This window comes from Palaemon carinicauda, chromosome 37, assembly GCF_036898095.1.
Source record: "Palaemon carinicauda isolate YSFRI2023 chromosome 37, ASM3689809v2, whole genome shotgun sequence".
In the NCBI taxonomy this organism is placed as follows: domain Eukaryota; kingdom Metazoa; phylum Arthropoda; class Malacostraca; order Decapoda; family Palaemonidae; genus Palaemon; species Palaemon carinicauda.
Window position 1 is genome coordinate 37,718,835 of NC_090761.1, and position 22,424 is coordinate 37,741,258.

Here is a 22,424-nt window from a genome sequence, read left to right on the forward strand (position 1 = left end):
AAACTCACAGATATAATACTACTTTCAAGTAATTCTCTGGTAAACTTCCATCAGGACGACATGGCTGAGCCCAAAAAACGGTAAAGCAAAAAATAAATTTTTGGGTGATATGGCCATGTCGTCCTGATGGTCCCTGCCTCCTTTCTAAAAATGGAGTATACATACATGTAACAAGGTCCCCCCCCCCCCCCCGAAACTACTCTATTTGCGGCTATCCATGCTTAATTGCAACAAGGAATAGTTCGCCGGGGTGGTACCGGGAGGGGATCCACCGGGTAACCTTGATGACGGCTCCCCTTCAATTTCGCCACTCTTCCCCCTTAAAGCGAAAACGTTATTCGGGGTGAAGATTGCCAAGTGTCGTATCAAGAAATACGTCCCCTGATATTATGCGATATCCTTAAAAGTTATATTAAGGATACTCACGCCAGGAGTTAGAATTCTGGAGACCTGTGGTCAATTCTCTGCGAGTATCACTATAGCCAAATACAGTATCCCTTAGAAAGCTGTCTAAAGAAACCTTCCATCAGGACATGGCCATATCACGCAAAAATAGATTTATTGCTTTGCTCAAACTCCGTTTTATAGACTATATATGAATTATCTGTTTTTATAGACTATATATGAATTATCTGTTTTAATGTTGTTAATGTTTTTTAAAATATTTTTTAATTTTTCATTACTTCTTATATCGTATATTTATTTCCTTGTTTCCTTTCCTCGCTGGGCTATTTTTCCCTGTTGGAGCCCTTGTGCTCATAGCATCTTGCTTTTCCAACCAGGGTTGTAGCTTGGCTAGTAATAATAAAATAATGTTCATCAGTCTTATGGCTGGTTTTAGAAATGGAAAAATGTCTAAAACTGCAAAGTAAATCTGTCTGGATGTATTTCAATGTATTTAGATCACTTTTACGACAACCTTCCCATTCATTATTTTCTTTGGCTGTCTCTCCTTCCTCTACTCCTATGTTGTCTGTGAGCCATAGCCTAAAGAAACCCTTCCCTTAGAAGGGCTCATGACATGGAGATAGGCGTAGGCCTCCATGAGTGCGCTGATATGGAGTACGAAGTCACAAGGGGGCCGGGTTGTAGAAGTGTCGTCAAATAGGAGTCTGCGTTGATTAATCATTGATTTGGCACATCTACCTAGAGGTGGAAATGGAAGAGGAAATACGCACCAAGTAGTAGCAATATTATGTTGGCAACAAGGAATTTCCAATGGTATTTGGCACTCCCACACGATAGTGTGTGTGTCTCGTACCTGTGGGTAGGCATCTCGGATATGTTGGCAGCTACCAGGTGGATGTTAGCAGGCTCAGAATGATTATGTCATGTCATGGAAAGTGACTTTGGTATAATGGAACCGGAAGCATCAGTGTCTACCAAAAACCACACACCTGTACTTGCATCATGTAAAAAGAAAAGATTAGTGATAGGGGAGGCCACCGCCACAGGGGATGGCTTACTTAAAAGTATTTTTGGCCACTGACAACCATCCGCACATATCTTCGCAGCAATCCTGAAACTGGAGTCGTAGTAGCAAAACTGCATCAGTAAGTGGCTGAAGAAGTCTTTGATTGAGGCTTGAGCGCGTAGCGGCATATGAGGGTAGTGGGCAGCTCTGTCGCCACTCCGGCATGGCACAGATCGGGGCATCTACAGTATGTCTTACTGCATTCATGTCGGCTTCGATCAGTGTTGAGTAGTCATCCTCTTTGTCAGGAGTGGATCGTTGATGGAGGTCTTGAAGGTAGTTAAGTGGTCGTCCATAGAGGCGTCCACTTTGGTCACCAGGTCCTTCATAGGCAAGGTATCGAAATCGATGACGACAGTGCGTACAGGTTTGGGTAGGCGTCTTACCCAAAGGGAACAAAGTATGTTCAAGGATTGTGGTGGCCTGTTGGTAATGTCCTTGCCTGGTGATCACCAGACTGGGGTTCAAATCCCGCTCAAACTATTAGTTCCTTAGGTCGCTGCAATCTTACTATCCTTGTGAGCTAAGGATGGGTGGTTTCGAGGAGCCCATAGTTCTACCTGGTCCTGGTCCTAACTTGGGTGGGGAGGAGGGCATGGGTGCTTATCATATGTTTATATGGTCAGTCTCTAGGGCATTGTCCTGCTTGCTAGGGCAATGTCACTGTCCCTTGCCTCTGCCATTCATGAGCAGCCTTTAAATTTTAAGAAGAAAGTCGTCTGCTGCATATGGCAGGCAGGCGATACTGGTCATTTCCCTGAAGGCAAGCAAAACGTTTTGGTTCCCCAATGGCTATTGAGAGAACTGAAAAAGCTTGGCTATATGGGTGGGTGCTCCAGGAGAAATGGTTTGAGGGCATTATACGCTATTGTGGTGTCCTCTTGGTTGCAAAGCCAATTGGGGTTTTCTGGAAGTGTCCTTGGTGATCGCCGTGAGGACATGGTCTGCTCTGCTTCTTGTGGTACAATACACTCTTGCAGTTCAGGTTTTGGTAGAGCACTGCACCTCCTATGAAATCATACAGAGGAACAAGATGAAGAGACCCAATCGGATCGGTCATCCTGAGCTTTGGTGGCCTCTTCTTCCTCAGGTTGCCAGGTAAGATGGCAGCCCCGTGACAGGTAAAGTTACAGAGGAAGGTGAGCACATGCAGTCCTGTTCCATCTTCACAGTTGTTAAGGATTTCCAGGCTGGTGGCAGTCACTCTCTGTGGTAGACGAAGAAGGCTCTTCCACTACAGCAGGCAAGGACACAATGGGGCCACCACTTCATATCTCTCCTCTACAGGTGGTATATCCAAAGAAGGTGTAGAAGGGAAGGTTTCTGGAACCTAGCAGTAGCTAAGACCTCAAGAAGCTTCTCTGTCGATGGGGCACTTGTCTATACCTAGAGAAGGCCACAACTTACCAAGATCAAGGTCCTTACAAGAGTCGTCGTCAGTAGGAGATAGCTATGCGAGTTTGTGAGAGGCAGTGGGGGAGGATATTCTCATCTCACTCAAAGCACTTTATCTGCACATGGCAGGTTCTTCTTACAAAATTCCTGTAGATGACCCCACCCCAGAGGAAGTCAAAGTTGACACCCTGGGTTTCAAATCCAAAGCTGGGAAGAAGGAGCTATAGTTTCTTCAGCATCAGCTTGGGGGTTGTCAAATCCGATGCCGATTATTCCATGACTGTCCTACTCGTATACCAGCCGGACTTACATGGAAAAGCCTTGTGTCCACCCAGGGTGTCTCCATCATAAACAACAGCACAATTAGCACAAACTACAGTCATAAGAAAAAGAAAAAAAAAACATTAAAACTGCCAGCAATATGGAGGCAGGAAAGTACATCACTACAGCATCGCAGCTAAAGTCAATGTGAGGGCTGTTTCACCTGTCAGGTGGTACTACCTGCCACTATGTTTACCCTGTTTACAAAATAAAGAGCTCCTTAATAAATTCTATTCTCAAGGGGTAAATACTGAAATATGTATTGAAATATACATTGCTATGTGATAACTTTTTTCCCATTACAATTAATATACTGTACAATATATTTTCCCCAACAGCTAATGAAGTTGACCTTGACTCATTGGGCTAGTAAATCTCCTGCTTTTAAAATGACATTTCCAGCTTTGCTGGAGTCATACTTCTACTAAAGAACAATGGTTTGTATTATGCATAAGAATAAATATGAATGTTATAAAAAATACCCGCAAAAAATGGCGGCAAAATCTTGAATAATTTACTCGTACACTGTTAGCAGGTTGACTACTCTCTTTTGGTTAGATGGATTTCTACTTCTTGGTAGGGATATATTTATCAATATGTGAAAAGTATTGACTCTAAATACACAGCTCCTCCTTTAATTAGTTTGGAATAAGTAATACAATTCCGAAAATGTGCGCTCAATTTACTGTGTATTTTTATGTACAGTATAAAAACTATTTGGCTGAGTGGGGAATAAAATCTGTTAAGTGGACAAAATACAGAAGTTTGAATCATGATAAAATTTAAAAAATGTAAAACAAATAAAAATGTCCTTAAGTTGTAAAGTCATATTTTTATCAATTACAGAAATTGAAAATGGAAGATTAATTAGTTTGCTCATGAATAGTAAAATAATTGTTACAATACCTCATGGAAATAACAATCCTGCACTAAAGGATTCTAGACAGCTGTTAGTATTGGTGAAATTTCATCAAGTGACAAAGGTGACTGATAGGTAGCAGAGGGTCTAACAAAATTATTTAGTTACAAAAAGAAACTGTCAAGCCTGGGGATAACCAAATACACAAATGATTGTTGGGTTGTGATAAAAGGTTATTCTGGAACAGCTCACAAAATGGCTTTAATACTGAAATTGGCAATCTGCATTAAAAGGCAGTCAAATTTATCAATAACAATCACTCTTTACAGTAATTAGACAAACGCGATGCTGATGCGATCCGACACTTGTACCAGAACCCTTACTCGAGACTTATGATTAACAAAGTACAAAAACAAATTAACATTCACTTGAAGGGAACATTGATCCATTTATGTGTCAAGTAATTTTAGCTTTAGTTGTGGTTCCTGATGTCTAAACATACTCTAATTCTTCTAGGCATTTTGTGTTTACAGTAATATTCTGACTACTTTAGACTAAGTCACTTGTTTTTTTCAACATATTTAAATTCTAGTACACTATTTAGGATTTTTTGTACTCAAAGACTTGAATGCTAATAGTAGTACATACAACAGTCCCTCAATATGCTTTTGGGTTAGGCCTTCTAATAAGCAAAAATTCTGATTGGTTAAAAAGACCCATCATAAAGTATACACTTAAACAATCAATATATTTCCATGTACTGTACTGTAATTTCTAGCCTAAACTGAATATTTATCATTCAATTTCCGAGACTTATCAGTAAAATTAATAAAATTGACAAACAGTATTTTTATCATCATGTTATCCCATAAACAAGGCCTATGAATCAAATGACCTGGAGAAACTTCTTGGTTAAAGACTCTCAGAGAATTAGTCTTGATTATTTATGCTACCCCTATTAATTAACACTCAATTCAACATTTAAAAGGAATTTTCCTAGGATATTCCAGTAAAATACAAATATGACAATATAGTATTTGGTTGACTGTCTCTTGGTAAATAATTACTATAAGAAACCTTATAACTGATACTTGTACCATCCAACAATACTCTTCACCTTCACAAAAGAAATATGTCTTGGAAATCACCTTACCAACAATATGATCTCCAAATCTTTTATTATACTCTCTCAATTCACTGACAGAAAATTCTACAAGAGACCTTGTCTCTTCAAGTCATCAAAAGTTTTTCTATTGACAACATTACCCTGAGAATCCTCATACTCTTCCTCTTGTTCAGACATCCACCGTTCGGAAGACTTCTGGACTTTTAATTTGTCCCACAACTTCAAAGCATCTTCAATCTGGGTTACATTTGCAAAGTGAGCAGTGTTTGGGATACCCAAACATCTCATCCCATGAGCATGTCGCCATTCGGCAAAATGTCTTTGGAAAGCCTTAGGGCCTTTGTAAGTGAAATTTCCACAAATTTCACAGTTATAGCTAATATTCAAGCCATGTAACTTATACAACCAATAAGGGATAGGTTTTCCATCCCATCCTAAAGGTAGATTCTTTGGGTTGTATGGCACTTCGTCATCACCCTCGTCTTCAGACTCTGATGCTGAAGCTTCCTCGTCTTCTTCTTCTTCACCGTCTCTTCTTGCCTGCTTCCGTTGTACATTTTCCTTGGTTGAATTTCGTTGTTCACTTAGAATTTCAGTCAACCTATAGACTTGAGCTTCTAACATGGCAAGTTCTTTAATTTTCTCAGTTTCCCTTCCCTTTGTTACCTTTCCTGGCTTTGACTTGGCAAAAAGAGATGGGTCAAGCTCTTCTACTGACATGCCTTTTGTTTGGAAAAGCCTTTGTGCTCTTTCTTCAAGTGTGCCACCACACTTCAATCCCAGAGCCATAAGAGCCGACTTCAGTCTATCTAAACCCAAAGACATAAGTTCCTCTGATGATGAAAATGCAGAGAGATCTAAATGAGCTCCCATGGCAGCTAAGGCACCACCCGTTTCTTTAGGCCAACCTGGAAATCTGGAAAGAAGAACTCATGAAAGGTAATGATACTTTAAAAAAAAAATTTCATCATAAAGTTAAATCTATAGAGATGTATGTTGACTGCATGGAGACACCTGATAACATGACAAGTTAGTTATTTATATGGATATTCTTTCAGTATTGCTGGATGGTAGCCATTAGACTTCAAATGCAAGGTGGCAACCGTACCTAACCACTGTAATGGGTAGGTACAGGGTGGCCGGGGAGTACACAGCCACCTATATCTACTCTCAGCTCTGTGAGCTACGTCACTTTTTTATTGCAGGCAGGACTTATTGGGGGACAAGTGATGGTGGGACCATTTTATATAAATAACTACCAGTTTGTATAGTTAGGGAAAAATACAAATTATTTCCTAATTTGTCATTTGTTCCTTCACTAACAAACCTTACGTTATTTATGTGGATGACTCGCCTTTAGGTGGGTGGGAAGTCCGACTACTGGCTCGGTTATTGACCAGGGTTTTCCTTGTACTATATTAGACTGCATCAGAGGATAACCTTGATACTTTGCTAACTAATACAAAGTGAGTATGACAGCCACCTAAAAATCTAAGTGGTTGTGAGAGATAGCATATGACCGTCTAAGTAAGATTATTCCAAGTTTAAATAGGAATAATACACACAAATATTATAGATAATATATAGACGTTTCCCAATGCTTACCTGGCGACAAGTATTGGGGATGTGCACAAGGATATTACAATAAAACTATACTAGGTTACACAGGGGAAATGATTATCATCTGCAGAGGTTGAAGCCAACTAGCAGAGGGATCAATGGCAGTGTTCCCCCAAAGAGAGGGGAAGATGAAGAAAGGAAAAGAGCCAGACATACTTTCATTGATCCCAGACTTAACCCAGGTAACCAATGCCCTTAACCATCTGCTACTTGCCTAACAAGGAGCCGCAGGTATTCTTAAAACACTTGTGCAGCCGTGATAGAGAACGTACCTAGTCTTCTTTGGGTCATGTCTTGAAGATAGTGGGCGGGCAGTGAAGGTTATCTGCCGCTTTCATACGCTGGCTTGTAACAGTTACAACAGAAAACTTGCGTTTAAATGCCAGGGACATACTGATGCCCCTGACATCATGAGCTCTGGGTCTTCGAGCTGGAGGAAGGTCAGGATTCAGAGCATAGTCTATAACTTTGCAAATTCATGAAGAGATGATGTTCCTGGTGACCCTCCTCCTGACTCTGCCCAAAGTAATGACTATGGCTGATAGCTGGAGCCAAGTTGCTGTAGTGTGTTTAAGATATCTCAAACTCCTTACTGGGCATAATAACAATTGATCTGGGTTATTGGTTACAGAACGTAGACTCTTAATCTGAAAGGGCCTGAACCTAAGGTCCTGTACCCCCAGATTTTGAGTCAGTAATAAACTTGGGGACGAATCCGAGTGTCCCCTCCCCCCATCCCCTTCAATGGGCGATGTTCTATGAGAGACCATTAAGTTCACTAACTTCCTTTCCTGAGGCTCAAGCAAGTAGAAACACCCGGCTTCAAAGTGAGGTTACGGTCTTGTTACGTGGCGTCAAGGTTTGTAAGGAGGGCCTTTTCAGGATCTCGGAATGTGAACCAAGTTCCAAGGAGGAGGTCGACTGGGGGCAAGTGTTCTCATAACTTTGTATGAGTAAGGAAAGCTCCAATGAAGAGGAAAGATCTACTCAATTCAACCTAAAGGCTAAGCTTAAGGCTGAGCGAGAGCCTTTCACCACCGAGACTAAAAGTAGTTTTCCTCTCGAAGGTATACAAGAAACTCCGCTATTAATGGAATAGTGGCATCGAGGGGAGAGATACCCCTTCCACTACACCAATCACCGAAGACTCCATTTTGCCCTAGTGTACCGAGGCTGAGGATTTCCACAAACATTCAGATATCGTTTTCGCAACTTGTTGTGAAAGCCTCTCTGAGAGAGGAGACGCTGGATAGTCTCCAGGTGTGAGCCCAAGAGACAGAACAGCCTTGTGAAAGATGTTGACATGTGCTTGTTTGAGTAGATCTGGCCGTGGAGATTATTCTTTTGGGAGTTCTACTACGAGTTTCAGAAGGTTCCAGAACCATTCTGCATGATGCCACAGCGGATCTAAGAAGATCATCATTAAGTTGTTGTATGCTTTGGTCTTGTTGAGCATTTTTCTCATCAGACAGAAAGGGGGTAATGCGTACACAATGTTGTTCCACCGTTATTGGAATGCATCCTGCCATAGAGCCTGAGGGTCCGGGACTGGGAAGCAGTACAACGGGAGCCAGAAATTCAGAGACGGTGCAAACAGGTCCACAGTTGGGGAGCCCCACAAAGTCAGGACTTTATTTGCTATCAGAGGATTCAAAGACCATTCAGAGCCCACTATCTGATTCGCCTAGCTCAAGTTGTCTGCAAGCACATTCCATAGGGGCTGCAAAAAGGTACTGCATTGTTTGTTTATGTAAGCCATCACTGTAGGGTTGTTTCTCATCAGCACTACATAGTGACCCGCTGGTGGAACTGATGAAGAGCTAGAAAGTCTGCTTTTATCTTTAACAGATTTATGTGCTGGTACCTTTTGGACTCTCTCTATGTTAAGGAGCTAAGATGGCGAAAGTGAGGCTCTCAACAAAGAAAAACTGAAGTGAAAGACCCCTACTAAGGGTTTCTACTGAGGGGTCAAGAGTCACATTAGAAAGGGGCTTTTCTCAATCTCATAATACTTCCTTTGCAGGATGAAAGGAAGTGGAAGTTCCCTAGATGAAGAATCTGCTCTCAGAGAACTGGAAGCACCTACTATCTGGGAGATAGTCTTCCTCCTGGCTGCTGTCAATCCCTTCGACCAGAGAGAGACTGCACCGGTCTTAGAAGGTCTCTGGGTCCCAAATAATTGGTCCAGGACCATGTCCTTGCCTTTCTGGGGAGAAGACCAGGATCTGACAGCTTAATTGCCCTCATGCATGCTAAGACTTGCCAGAAGGTATGTTCTGACTCCTTACGCTCAGCCTTGGAGTGGAACTTTGGACTTGCTGCCCTGGAAAGGTATTCCTTGTCAGTCTCCATGAACTCGTCTACCTCCAATCTCTTATCCATACGAGTCTGGGCCAGTCGAAGTCGTCAACTGGGTCATGAGAGGGACCCGCCTCAGGGCATCTCCTATCTACCTCCAGCCTCTGAGTTCCCCTCCCTCTCGCATTCTTTGGAACCGTTTTAGAGTCCTTCGACTCTCTCCAGAGAGGAAAGAGCTCTTCCAGGATGGAAGGTCTGGATCCTTCTGATTACAAAACTCGGGAACAGAGGATTGTTCTTCCACCGGTGGTTAGGAAACCGAACGTTGATCCGAAGGAACAATCTCGAAAGGTTGAGGCCGGAAGGGTCGAATGGTGATCTCACGAGGTGAGCCAAGATCCCTACTTAAACGAGAACGGATAAAGTCGGCGTGAGGTGGAGTACCACGCTTCATCCTCATTTTTTGCCTAGTGGTAACCTTGTCTCCTGGGCAAATCAGCAGCAGAGGGAGTTATCCCAAGACTTGTGACAAGTCAGATAGACTCCTTTCCTCGGCACTGGGTCTAGGTGAAAACCGCTGTACTGAAGGAACAGCACTGCCTTGGGCAGACCTCCTCCTGGGGTCAGAAAGGCCATCAGAGTAAGACACCACAGATATTGGCTTCTCTAGTGGAATTTGCGGAGTAGCTAGGCTCTGAGTCTATCGTGGCTGTGGAGGGGCTGGACAACCCAAGCCAAGCAAGAACTTCTGAAGGATAGACACTAGGGTCATACCACGAAAGAAGTTCACCGGCCTTCGTCAAGTCTGGGATCTCCTTCGGGAGACCTGGAGGAGGAGAATGCCTTTTGGTGGACTGGCGTTTAGGAGCCTGAAACTCTCGAGGAGACAGTCTTTTCAGCATGAGGAGATCCTCTTTGGTAGTCCATAGAGGACAATCAAGTGAAATTGGAACACCCACGAACTTATTTGGGGTTCCTTAAACCCTTCAAGGGAGGAAATTGGCTAGAAGTTACAGCTGAGGAAGCTGATGGCAGAGGTGTTGGGTCCACACTCAATCGTGAAATCGGGACCTCAACATGTAAAATATGCGTGGGATCGGCCGATTCATGCATCAAAGGGCATGATTCACGCAAAGAGGGAACCGTTTCACGAACGATCGATGGTGACCTAGGAGGAGAGAGCCTCGGGGGGCTCCTGTGGCGCTGTAGGGCCACCAACACTCGCTGGAGGTGGAGATGGAAGCCTCGGAATAGGGGGCAATGCATTGCATCAGACAACACATTGGTGAGTGTCGTGTGGGCAAACGCTTACCCAAGACACGCCAAGCCGTGAAGGGCAAAGGGGGTAGCGTAGTTGGACGCTTCACTGGGCATTGCCCATCATAAGTTCCTTGTACGGTCGTAGTTCGTCTTGGAAAATGGGTAGCTCAAGTTGTAGAGCGCCGCATCGATTTTGAACGCGAGGGCCTATGTTGTCCTCGTGAAGAGGATTGTCTGGATCTTGAACGTGAATGCTTTGTTTGCGAGCGTGAGCGTCCTGCTCGTGATCGTGAGCGCCTCACTTGTGGTCTTGAGCGTCTCATTCGTGATCGTGAGCGTTTTCATAACAATTGTGAGCATCTAGCTTGTGAACGAGAGCTTCCAGATTGTGATCTATATCATCTAGTTCGTGATTGTGAGCGTCTTGCTCACTATCATCTTTTTGCTAATGAATGTGAGTGATTTCTGGAAGAAGACCACTGAGACAGTGATGACCGGCGGTCTTTCAAGCTAGAGAACTTAGCTCTAAATTTGGAACGCCTTCGTGAAGAAGAGCGTCGAGACCGTGATGACCTGCAGTCTCTTGAGAACGTGCGCTCTTTGAGATGACCATCAGATCATCGCGAATGACGTCCAGAGTAAGATCGTCTAAAAGGATGAGAAGGTGGAGTGTCTCGTTCAGGCAATTTGCGACCAGGTGGAGCGCTGGCCATAGGAAGATCATCTCCCATAACGTACACAGCAGGCGAGGGGTGCACAAGCGAGTTGGAAGACTCGTCGTCAGCAGGAGGACGTTGGAGGGCAGAGCAAGAGCATTGACCTTGTCCACACGTGAAAGGGCTAGGAGAGGGCGAGAGATGGACTTCGCAGACGTCCAGGGCACTGGATGTTGAAGCCACTGGTGAAGGGTCTCTCCGTGCCCCATGCTGCAGGAGTTGCAGCAGCACTTCCTTCGAAGGGAGAGCAGAAACCCCCAGAGGCGGCCAAGCCTGCAATACATATGCAAGGAGAATGGCTCCCTGGTGGCTGAAGGTGAAGGTGCTCCTCTAGGGGAAGCATCAAGTACCGCAAGGTTGCCAATGAGTTAAGTGGTCTGTACTCCTACTCGATCACCCCCTGGAGGAAGGCAAGTGAGGAGGAGCTTCAGAGAGAGATCCAGGAGTGCGTGAAGAAGAAGCCCGAGGTCTTTTTACACCAGAGAAGGACCCTAGGGGAGAAAGATCTCGCTTGGCCTTCTTCTTGTGACGTCCAAATTTCTCCCACGGGGAGGCAAGCCACTCCCGACACTCATCGCAGGCAGCAACGCCCCTGCAGTTCAGGCACAGAGAGTGTGGGTCGGTATCAACCGGAAACATGAAGGTGCCGCAAGAGCAACCCTCATGACGAGGACAGGTCTGCATGGGAGCGTCAAGAGAGAGAACAATCACACCTGAAAGAGAAAAAGAATGAGCGTAAAGCGATCAGTCTGTACGGCTAAGCTTTGAGGAGGAGAGAGAGGATACGTCACCTCTCTACCAGCCAAAAGAAAAAAAAGTGATGTATTCTCACCGAGCTGAGCAGATGTAGGTGGCTGGGTAACCCCGCAGCCAACCCCTACCTACCCACTACAGTGGTTAGGTAAGGGTGCCACCTCACATTTAAAGTATAAGCCTTGCAGAGGAGAGAGAGGATACGTCTCCTCTCTACCAGCTAAAAGAAAAAAGTGATCTAGCTCACCGAGCTGTGAGTAGATATAGGTGGCTGGGTACCCTGCAGCCAACCCCTACCTACCCACTATAGTGGTTAGGTAGGGTTGCCACCACGCATTTAAAGTCTAATGATTACCTTGCAGCTTCGCCAAAAGAATATCCACATATATAACGTAAGATTTCTAAGTGAAGGTACAATTCAGTATTACAGCTTGCATTTAGTAGGCAAATAAATAAAAATAAAATATCTCAACAAAAATTGGCAATATAAGCTAATGTACTTTATCATTTAAACAAGAGAATCCAATATATAGAATATCTGAAAACTTTACATTGAATACTGTACAATGCAATTTTACACTTTTACAACATGGAAAACAGTTTCTAACCAATACCTACACTTATACAGCACTAGTAAACAATTTATGACCAAACAATAAGTAAAACAATATATGCAATGTCATCTTTACATAGCAAAACCTTAGCCTACACATAACACATTATTAAGTAATGTAGTAGTGGTCTTATACTACAAATATGATAAATTATTTAAAATTTGCCTGTAAATATCACCTAGTCCAATCTAAAGGTAGTCTTATATACAAATATATACAATAATTACAATTATCTACTTATTTACAATTATTTTCTTGTATACATTTTTTTCACAATTTTGTTACATTTTAATAGTAGGGAAAGTAGTAATAGTATAAGTTCCAAGATTACTTGCAAGTGTTTTCCATTGCTTTAGTCCGTTTGTTTTGAAAGGTCCCATGCTTGAAGTAATATGACAAATTTGGAATAATTTTTAATTTTCCTAACTATACAAACCTGGAGCTCTTTACATAGGAGTATTTTGGAGACAACTGAAACCAGCCGCTAAAACTTTAGTGAAGTGTAACTACCTTACACTAGTTAGCGGAGGTAGATCAACCACCACGCTCACGCCAGCACTAGTAAACAACTGTGACTTTGCAATTGCAGCAGAGCCTCCTGGGGGGATGTGATGACGGGACCAGTATGTGTAAAGAGCTCCAGGTTTATATACTGTATTTAGGAAAAATATAAAGGATTCCAAATTCGTCATTTGTTCTGGCACTATATAGAAACCTTACGCTCTTTACATAGGAGACTCACTCCATGGTGGGTGGAAGTCATAAACCAACTGGCTGGTGACACTTCCGGGGTGACACTCTGTGCTTTGCATGAGCTGTTTAGAGGGCACCCTGACACCTTGTGGTTCTTATAGGATGAAAGCCTGGGCAATCGGTGCTAGATGTAGAATTTAGCAATGTGACTTGACCAGGTAAGCATAATTTTGAAGCTAAGCTCCTCACTTAACCTAGACATTGCCCAACTCCACCTCGCATGGAGAACGGGAACATGACAAATATATAAACATATCAGGCTACACAAAGGGTGTGGTACCCACCTGCTGTCAGAGGAAGTCAGCTTGCAGAATTCCTCGGCTCGGATGCTGAACCCCAAGAGAGGGGAGGGTAAATTAGGAAGAGGCCAGTCACTCACACAATTATCCTAGACTTACTCGCGGGTAACATCTGCCCTCAACCGACTGCTACCTGTCCTACAAGGGAGATGTGTTATTAACCACATTTTGTGTGGCCACCACAAGACCTAAGGTAAATGTACTGAGGTTCCTATGGGTTATGTATAGTAGGTAGTGGGTGGTAAAAGTTTGCCGTTACCGTTTCCACATGCCCGCTTGTAAAACCTGCGTCACAGAGGAATTCTCTTCAACCCCAGGGATGTGCTGACACCCCTAACGTCATGAGCACAGGGACGACGACTGGGAGGGGAGGAACTTAGTTGTATGGCTGTCCTGATTACCTGTCTGATTGATCAAGAATTATTTGTAATCTTCTTCTTGGTTCTCCCTCATGCTTACAAAGATCCTGCTGATCCAAGGTTGGGCTCTGGAGGATCTTTTTTTACAAGTATTTCCTCAGCACCCTCACAGAGCAGAGAAACAGTTGGTCTGGGTCATCAGTTACAGAACGGAGACTCTCAACCTAAAAAGGCCCGAATATAGGATCCGCTACAGCAAGATTTTAAGTCTTGGCTACAAACTCAGGTACGAAATAGTGTCACTTGCTCCCAACCCCTGGAATGGGCAATGTCAGAGGACAAACCATGTTGCTCGCCGATTCTCTTGGCAGAGGCTATGCCTAGGAGAAAGTGTCTTTAGGGTTAAGTCACGATCTGATGCTTGATGAAGAGGTTTGTATCGTGCTCCTTTCAGTGAGCATAGTCCTTTCATTACGTTCCGAGGTGGTCTGACTTCCGATTGAGGGAAGGTGCACTCAAAATTCTGTATGAGGGACAATTCTGTCAAGGAGAAAATGTAACTCCGCTCAGTTTAAAAACAAGACTTAAGGCCGAGCGATAGGCCTTTCACTAGCGACAACGAACAAAATTTATTCTCACAGAGGTATACCGAAAACTCTGCTATAGTTGGAAAAGTTTCACAGAGAGGAGGGAAACCCAGTCCATGACACCAACCATAAAAGACAGACCACTTTGCTCGATATACTGAGGCAAATGACTCCCAGAGGTATCCTGCCATTCTCTTTGCAACTAGTCTCGAAAAGCCGTTCTTTGCGAGGAGTTGCTGGATAACCTCCAGGCATGAAGATGAAGAGATGAAATCATCCAATGGAAGATCGCTATGTGTAGTTGTCTGAATAGATCGGGAAGGGGTGGAAGCTGTCTCGGCGCCTTCTGTGAGCAGATGCCGAAGGTCCAGGAACCATTCTGCATGTTGCCACAGAGCTGCTAAGGTCATCGAGAGATCTTGCAATGGCCTGACTTTCCTTAAAAAAGCCTCCATGCTAGGCCAAAGGGGGTAAACGCATAGATGTCTATTCTGTTCGACGGATGTTGGAAGGCATCTTGCCAGACAGCCTTGGGATACGGTGCTGGAGACCAGTACACAGGTAGTTTCCGGATAAGTGATGTCGCAAACAGGTCGACTGTTTGTAAACCCCACAAAGTCAAAACTTTGTTGGCTAACTAGTTTTAAACCATTCAGAGCCTACTATTTGAGTCGTCCTGCTCAGATTGTCCACCAGCACTTTCTTCTTGCCTGGGATGAAACAGGTAGATAGCAATACCGAGTTATCTTCCATCCATCTGAGGATTCCCACAGCCAGCTGCTGTGAAAAGTACCTCCTTCTTTGTTTATGTGTAACATCACTGTGGTGTTGTAGCTCTTCAGCACTACGGAGTGCCTTGAAAGGAGCTGATGGAATTGTTTGAGGGCAAGAGAGGCTCCCTTCATTCCCAGGAGGTTTATATGACACTGTCATTCCCCTCTTTTGATGCGTTTATGAAGAGCAACAAATCCAGGGAAGGAGACAGGTCTACTCCCCTGAGCAGATTGGTGTCTGACACTCACCACTGAGGTCTCTCTTCAGCTTTAGACCTATCAGCACTGATGTGTTCGGAGGGTCGAGCTGCTAATGTGCTATTATTTTTTTTTAAACTGTGATTATTAGTTATTAGAACTGCATTTTATTTCCTTTTACTTTTAACAACCAACAATTCAAAGGTTTTTCTTGCATTATAACGTATCCTGGCTGCAAGTGTGTATACTTTTGATGCGCAGGCTGTTGAGCTAAACATCACATTTTCTTTATTGAACTAACAAATGTTATCAATAACTATAAAAGAAAATATTCAATGCAAAATATGTTTTAGATTATCTGAACATCAGATTAAAATGATAAATTTGGAATAACCTTTATTTTACCTAACTATACAAACCTAAAGCTCTTTCCATAGGAGTATTATTTTGGCGCTAGCTAAAAACCAGCTGTTAAGATTTTTCAAGGTGTAACTTATTAGCAGAACACCACAGGACTTACAAAACTTGCTTACCAGAATGCATGAAACATCACATGAGGTTGGACTCAAGATAAATAGAAGACAGACAGAGACAATGAGAACGGAACATGCAATTAAAGATGAAATATCATTGGAAGGAGAAAGAATTAATGAGGTGGAATCATTTAAATATTTAGGAACTATGATCTCTAATACAGGACCCTTAGAATTTGAGTTTAATAAAAAATTGAAAAAGAGAAATCAGACAATACCAGCTATCCCACTCACACAAACCTGTGTTATTTTGACACTTTTAACTGCAGGCAAGATTTGCAGGGGAATAGGTGATGGTAGGACCAATTTGTATAAAGAGCTCCAGGTTTGTATCGTTAGGAAAAATACAAAATTATTTTCAAATTTGTCATTTGTTCCATCACTAATACAAACTCTTTCACTCTTTACTTGGGATGGCTCACCCTAAGGTGGGTGGAAGTCATAACAAACAGGCTGGTTTCTGACCCAGGGTGTTCCTCCGTGCTACGCACACTTCATAGAGGTATCACCATGACACCTTGCTAAACTTTCGTACACATGCACATGTTAGCGGCCTGAGCAAGCTGTGTGATTGTGTGATACTAGGTTAGAATTCTTGAAGTCCTTTGACTTCCTAGAAAAAAACCACAGACATAACTCAATTCCCATCTCACCAGGGGAAATGGGGAACTAACAAATATATGTGCATATATCAGGTTACACAATAGAAATGGTTATTACGACAGAGGAGGCCAGCTTGCAGAGTACCATAGGTGCTGTGCCCCAAGAGAGACGAAGAAGAAAGAAAGAAGGAGCCAGTAATTCTTATCATTCATAACGCACTTAATCCCAAGTAACATCTGCCCTCCACCATCTGCTAATTATCCAATAAGTAGCTCAAGGTCTTAAAACACTTGTTGTGCAGCCACCACAGGTTCGATGAAGAACATCTCAATGTTCCTGTGGGTTATGTCTTGCATGCAATATTAATAAATTATCACTGTGTTATTGAGTAAGACTGTCTTTAAAAAGTGTTGGGGAAGCTTTTAGTATCATATATGATCTCATACATAGGCATTTTAAATCTGCGTCCAAAATTAGCGGTTTTTCGACATTCGCAGGGGGGTAAAGGACACCCCCCCCCCCCCGAATGCTTGGACCATACTGTATTTGTTTATACAGTATACTGTGCACCACTACTGTGGTATGGTCACTCATCAATACCACGGAGTGACCAGACAGGAGCTGTTAGAACTGTTGGAGAGCCAGAATGGCTGCCTTCATTTCCAGGACGTTTATGTAGATTTTCTCAGACTCAAACCAGAGCCCAGTTGCCGTGTGATGCAGCAAGTGACGCCCCATCCTTCCTTTGATGCATTTGTGAAGAGCATCAATTCTGAGGGGAGGAGAGAGATCAATCCATTTGACACCCACCACCTCAGATCCGTTCTTTGCTCGGGTCCCTTATGGACCAACAGGTCTGGAGGGTTCCTGTGCTGAGCCTAGCTGGACTTCAGCTGCCACTGGAGTGATTGTATGCACAGTCAGCCATTGGTTACCATACGTTCCAGGGAGGAGAGATGTCTTATTGGATGTAGCCACTGCTGAGCTGGAAGCAATTTTCAAAGTGAGAAGGGACTTGCTACCTTCTTCAGTCTACGTATTCTGTCGTCGGACAGGAATACTTTCCCTAGCCTGGTGTCTAGGAGCATCCCTAAGTATACCAGTCTCTGTGATGGTTGAAGGGAGGATTTCTCACAATTTATCACAATCCTCAGATTATGACAAAACTCGAGAAGCCTATCTCGGTGTTAGAGAAGGTTCATCACCGAGTCTGCTATAGGATCAGCCAGTCTTCCAGGTATCTCAACAGACAAATTCTGATCCTGTGGGGCCAGATTGACGCCAGGGAGACAGGTCGAAACGCAGCACCTTGAACTAGTATCGCAGGTCGTTTACGATGATCCTTATATACTTCACTGATGACAGTTGGACTGGGATCTGAAAGTATGTGTCCTTCAAATCAAGCGTGATCATGAAGCCCTCGGGTCTGATCGCCGGTCTGACCGTGTCTGCCGTCTCCATCCTGAACCGGCGGGTTTGTTGTACAAACTTGTTCAGGGAGGAGAAGGTGGATGATAGGTCTCCAGCCTCCAGGCTCCTTCTCTACAAGAGAGAGTTGACTGTAGAAGCCTAGGACCCGTCTAGGACCTCTTGGAGAGTACCCTTCTCCGACATGGTCTCGACTTAGGTCCTGGGGGCCTGTTCCTTCACAGACCCCTTCGTGTAGGAACTCGATGAATTCAGATGTTGAGTCAAAGGAGGGAGAGAAATTGTGAGCATGAAGGTATCACGGAGACCTTCCAAAATTTGTCCCCATGAGACAACCCGCTCTGCCAATGGCTCTGCAGGCATCCTTCCACAGGTGGACATGTCGGAAAAATGTCCTCCCTAGCAGGATCTTTCACGTCCACTACCACTTCCTCCTTTTCCGACATTACTTCCCTTATTCTGGTCTTTAGCAAGGAAGGAATTCTTCGTGGAAGTCTTGGGAGCACCCAAACTTCAGTTACTAATTTGAGATCTAATGGGCAGCAGTTTCTGGGATGGAGGGGTTGTTGCGTAGGTCTCGTTATCATTGCCCTTTAGAGTTGGGAATCGTGGCTGGCCTTTCTCCAAAGCTCTGCTGCCTTATCGATGTCTTCGACATTGAACAACAAAGGACCTTTTTTAATGAGGTTCACAGTCTCAATGCTTTCATTCAGAGGCCTTTCCTATTGAACCTTTCAATCACTGCATCCCGATACTTGAGCACCAAGGTAACCCTCAAAGTTAACTACTTGGTGGGCCCAGAACTTGACCGTTCTAATACCTGAGAGTAGAAAGGTCGACATTGACTCTCTTGTATGTTCTTGGAACCAGTATTCTGTCTTGAACATAGGTACCACTGATCCTAACCATAGGTCAAGCCCCGAAGTAGCCTGCAGGGCATACTTGGCGACCCTCTCCATGCTCAGGACGTCGCTCACTGAGAAGTTCACCGGTAGACCTGCTACCTGCTGAACATCATGTCCATGGTTAGCTAGACTATCGACGGATTGAGACGTTATGCCGTTAGGTTTTCCTCCACAATCTCATAGTACCTTCTCTAGTGGAAGAAGTTTAGCTGTATCACTGGCCTGTGAGGACTGTGATGCTCCAGTTATCTGTGAGAACGCCTTCTTCTTGCCCCACTTTAACCCCCTAGACTAGGACAGAGCTGCGCTGGTTTTGGCGCGTTTCTGGGTGCCATACAGTAGGTCCGAGACCATGTGCTTAGAAGGATCGTCTAGCCCACTGATGGCCCTGATACAAGCCCGGACTTATCAAAACGCATGATCCATCTCTTTTTATTCTACAGCCGAGATCCTAGGGCCTGCAGCTCTATGCAGTGTTTCTTCACGCCAGAAGTCTGGATCGAGGTCTTCCACCCACAAGTTTGCACACAAAGGGGCGGGGTGGGTTGTCGTTGCTGTGGCATCAAGGGAGGATTCTTGTCCGCTGTCGTTCCCGTGGTTCATGTTGAACTGGGGACTTGTTCCTGAATCAGTGCCCTCGTCTTTCATTACCAGTACTTGGGCACTGAGAGGAGCAATACCCCATCCATGACGCCAACCATAAAAGACGGACCTTTTTGCCTGATACAGAGGCAGATGACTCCAGGAGGTATCCTGCCATTCTCTTCACAACTGGTGTTGAAAAGCCTCTGTCTTTGAGCAATTGTTGAATAACCTCCAAGCGTGAAGACGAAGCGATGGAATTACTCTATGGAACATATTCACGTGAGGTTGTCTGAGTAGATCAGAAGTGTGGGGACTTTTCTTGGGGTCTTTGTGAGCAAATGCAGAAGGCCAAGAAACCATTCTGCATGATGCCACAGCGGAGCTATTAAGGTCATCAACAGCTCTTGAGATGCCCAGACTTCAAGAGCCTCCTTACTAGACGTCCAATCCTGTCCCATGGGTGTTGGAAGGTGTCCTGCCAGAAAACCTGTGGGTCCAGTACTGGAGAGCTGTACACTGGAAGCTTCTGGTTGAAGAATGTTGCAAACAGGTCGATTGTCGGTGAACCCCACAGTCAAAACTTTGTTGGCTATCTTTTTTTTCAAGAACCATTTGTAGCCTACTATCCGAGTCCTTCACGTTCTTCTTTCCTGTTATGAACCAGGCTGTAAGAGCTACCGAACTGTTTTCCGTCTACCTGAGGATTTCTACTGCCAGCTGGCATAGGGGCTGTGAAAAGGTACCTTCTTGTTTATTTAGGCATGACACTAGCATCATATTGTTGCTCATTAACACAATGAAGTACCCTGAAAGGAGCCGATATAAGTGCTTGAAGGCTAGAAAGGCTACCCTCATTTCCAGGTTTATGTGGCATTGCTGTTCGGATTCGGACCACTGTCCAGATACCATGAGGTGCAACAGGTCAGCCACCACCTTCTTTTGAAGCATCTGTTAAAAGCAGCCAATCCAGGGGAGGAGAGATGTCTACTTCCCTGGGGAAGTTGGTGTCTGACACCCACCATCTCAGGTCTATTTTGTTTTTGCCCTATAGGTACCAGAATACTCGGTGGGTTCAAGTGGTGAGACCAAAAGGTCTTCAACTGCCACTGAAGAGATCTGATGCAGAGATGACCATTGGGAATTAGCTCCTCTAGCAAGGGCCCAACAGCGTTTGCCACTGATGTGCTAGCAATTTGTCTCTACAGAGGAAGGTCTGGTCTATCTCTGTCTTTTTATTTGTTCCTTGGACAGAAAGATCTTTCTAATTTGGTCCTAATTCTTCTTCCTATATATACCAAATCCTGAGTTGGTAGCAGGTGGGACTTCTCATAATTTACCACGATTCCCAGACCTTGGAAAAATGAGAGAAGTCTGTCCAGATGGAGGAAAAGGGACTCCCTCGATTCTGCCAGAATCAGCCAATCGTCTAGGTATCGAAGTAGACGAATGCTGTTCTTGTGTGCCAAGGTGGACACCAGAGTGAATACCTGTGTGGACACCAGAGTGAATACCTGTGTGAACACCTGGGGTGCTCTGGACAGGCCGAAACACAGCACCTTGAATTGGTATCTTTCCTCCAAACGTGAACCTTAGGTACTTCCTTGAGGATGGATGAATGGGAATCTGGAAGTATGCATCCTTGAAGTCTACTGATATCATGAAGTCCTCAGGTCTGACAGCCTGTCTGATCGTCTCCATCTTGAACGGGGTGTGACAAACTAACCTGTTCAAGATTGAGAGGTCAATGACTGGTCTCCAGCCACCAGATGCCTTTTTGACCAAAAATAAGCAACTGTAGAAGCCTGGGGACCCTTCTGGCACCTCCTGGAGAGCATCCTTCTCTATAATGGTCTGGACTTCGGCCCGTAAGGCCTACTCCTTCGCAGATCCCTTCGCATAGGACTCTGACATCAACGATGAAGGGTTAGAGAGTTCGTGAAAGGGAGGATTTACCCCTCTCTTAATAAGGAAACTGGCCAAGGCTTGGTTCTGTGGAACATCCACCACTGCCATCAGCATCCTCCTAACAGTGGAATGGCTGGAGGACTACCCTTCCTAGTGGGAACGTTCTGGACTGTTCCTTCTACTTCTTTTGACCCTCCTTGAGTTCCAAAGTCGAAATGGAAGCTTGGGGCTTGCATCTGTGCAAACTATTTTCCCTGGGAGGTCATTTTCTTCGATCCCCGAGTGTCAGATGGAGAAGAGGTGGACTCCAGAAAGCTTACTTCGTCTCCCTTCCAGATGGGCAAACCCAGCCAAATTATCAATTCCATGAACCACCTTTGGGACATAGCTGAAGCTAGATCCTAATTTTCCCACCAAAGGGGTCACCCAACAAGCCACTCTGAGGAGTAATTGTCAGCAGCTGCAAACGCCCACCTGTCTGCCTGCCAAAGCAGAGCGAATATTGGGGCAAGCAGAAGGTGAGGCCAAAACAGTTGAGCGGGCGCAAGACTCTTTAGGTCAAAACTCTTCGGAGCCTTGGGGATAAATCAACCCCTGGGAAGGATTTCTGCTCCCGTCACATGCCCAAACGCAAGACCACTTGCAACCTTTCCTTGCACGGGGAACCCGTGAGCCCCAAGGAAGGCCACAGACGACAAATTGCTCTGTCAGAAAGAAGTTCTGCTATGGCGGTGGTTGGTGCTGTTTTTCTAAGGAGAGCAACGGAGGCCCCAGACATGCAAGGTTGTTCCGGAGTAAAAAAGGACACCATTCGTACTCATTCTACTCCCAGGGGAAGAAGAATGAGCAGTCACTGCAGAGAGATCAAGTTGACAGAGAATGATGGCGAGGTTTCTTCCCTTTCATGGCTGACCTCAAAGGGGAAGGGTCGCTCTTTGCCTTCTTCTTTAGTCGCCTACTAAGTCTCGTTTACTGGGAGGTCAACTACTCTCTACACACTGAATAAGGAGACACATGCATACAAAAGTGACCCCTAAACTAGGACAGAGACTGTGAGGAT

At 44.4% G+C, this 22,424-nt stretch overlaps 1 protein-coding gene across 1 annotated transcript in view; it reads right to left on the reverse strand.

Moving 5' to 3' along the window:
- Positions 1 to 3,855: 3,855 nt before the first annotated feature.
- Positions 3,856 to 22,424, reverse strand: part of noi (splicing factor 3a subunit 3 noi) — a 68,239-nt gene continuing 49,670 nt past the window's right edge. Inside the window, exon 5 of the mRNA XM_068361034.1 lies at positions 3,856 to 6,091. Within this exon, the coding sequence (XP_068217135.1) occupies positions 5,260 to 6,091 (832 nt within the window). The 3' untranslated portion in view covers positions 3,856 to 5,259. The remainder of the gene's footprint in view (positions 6,092 to 22,424) is intronic.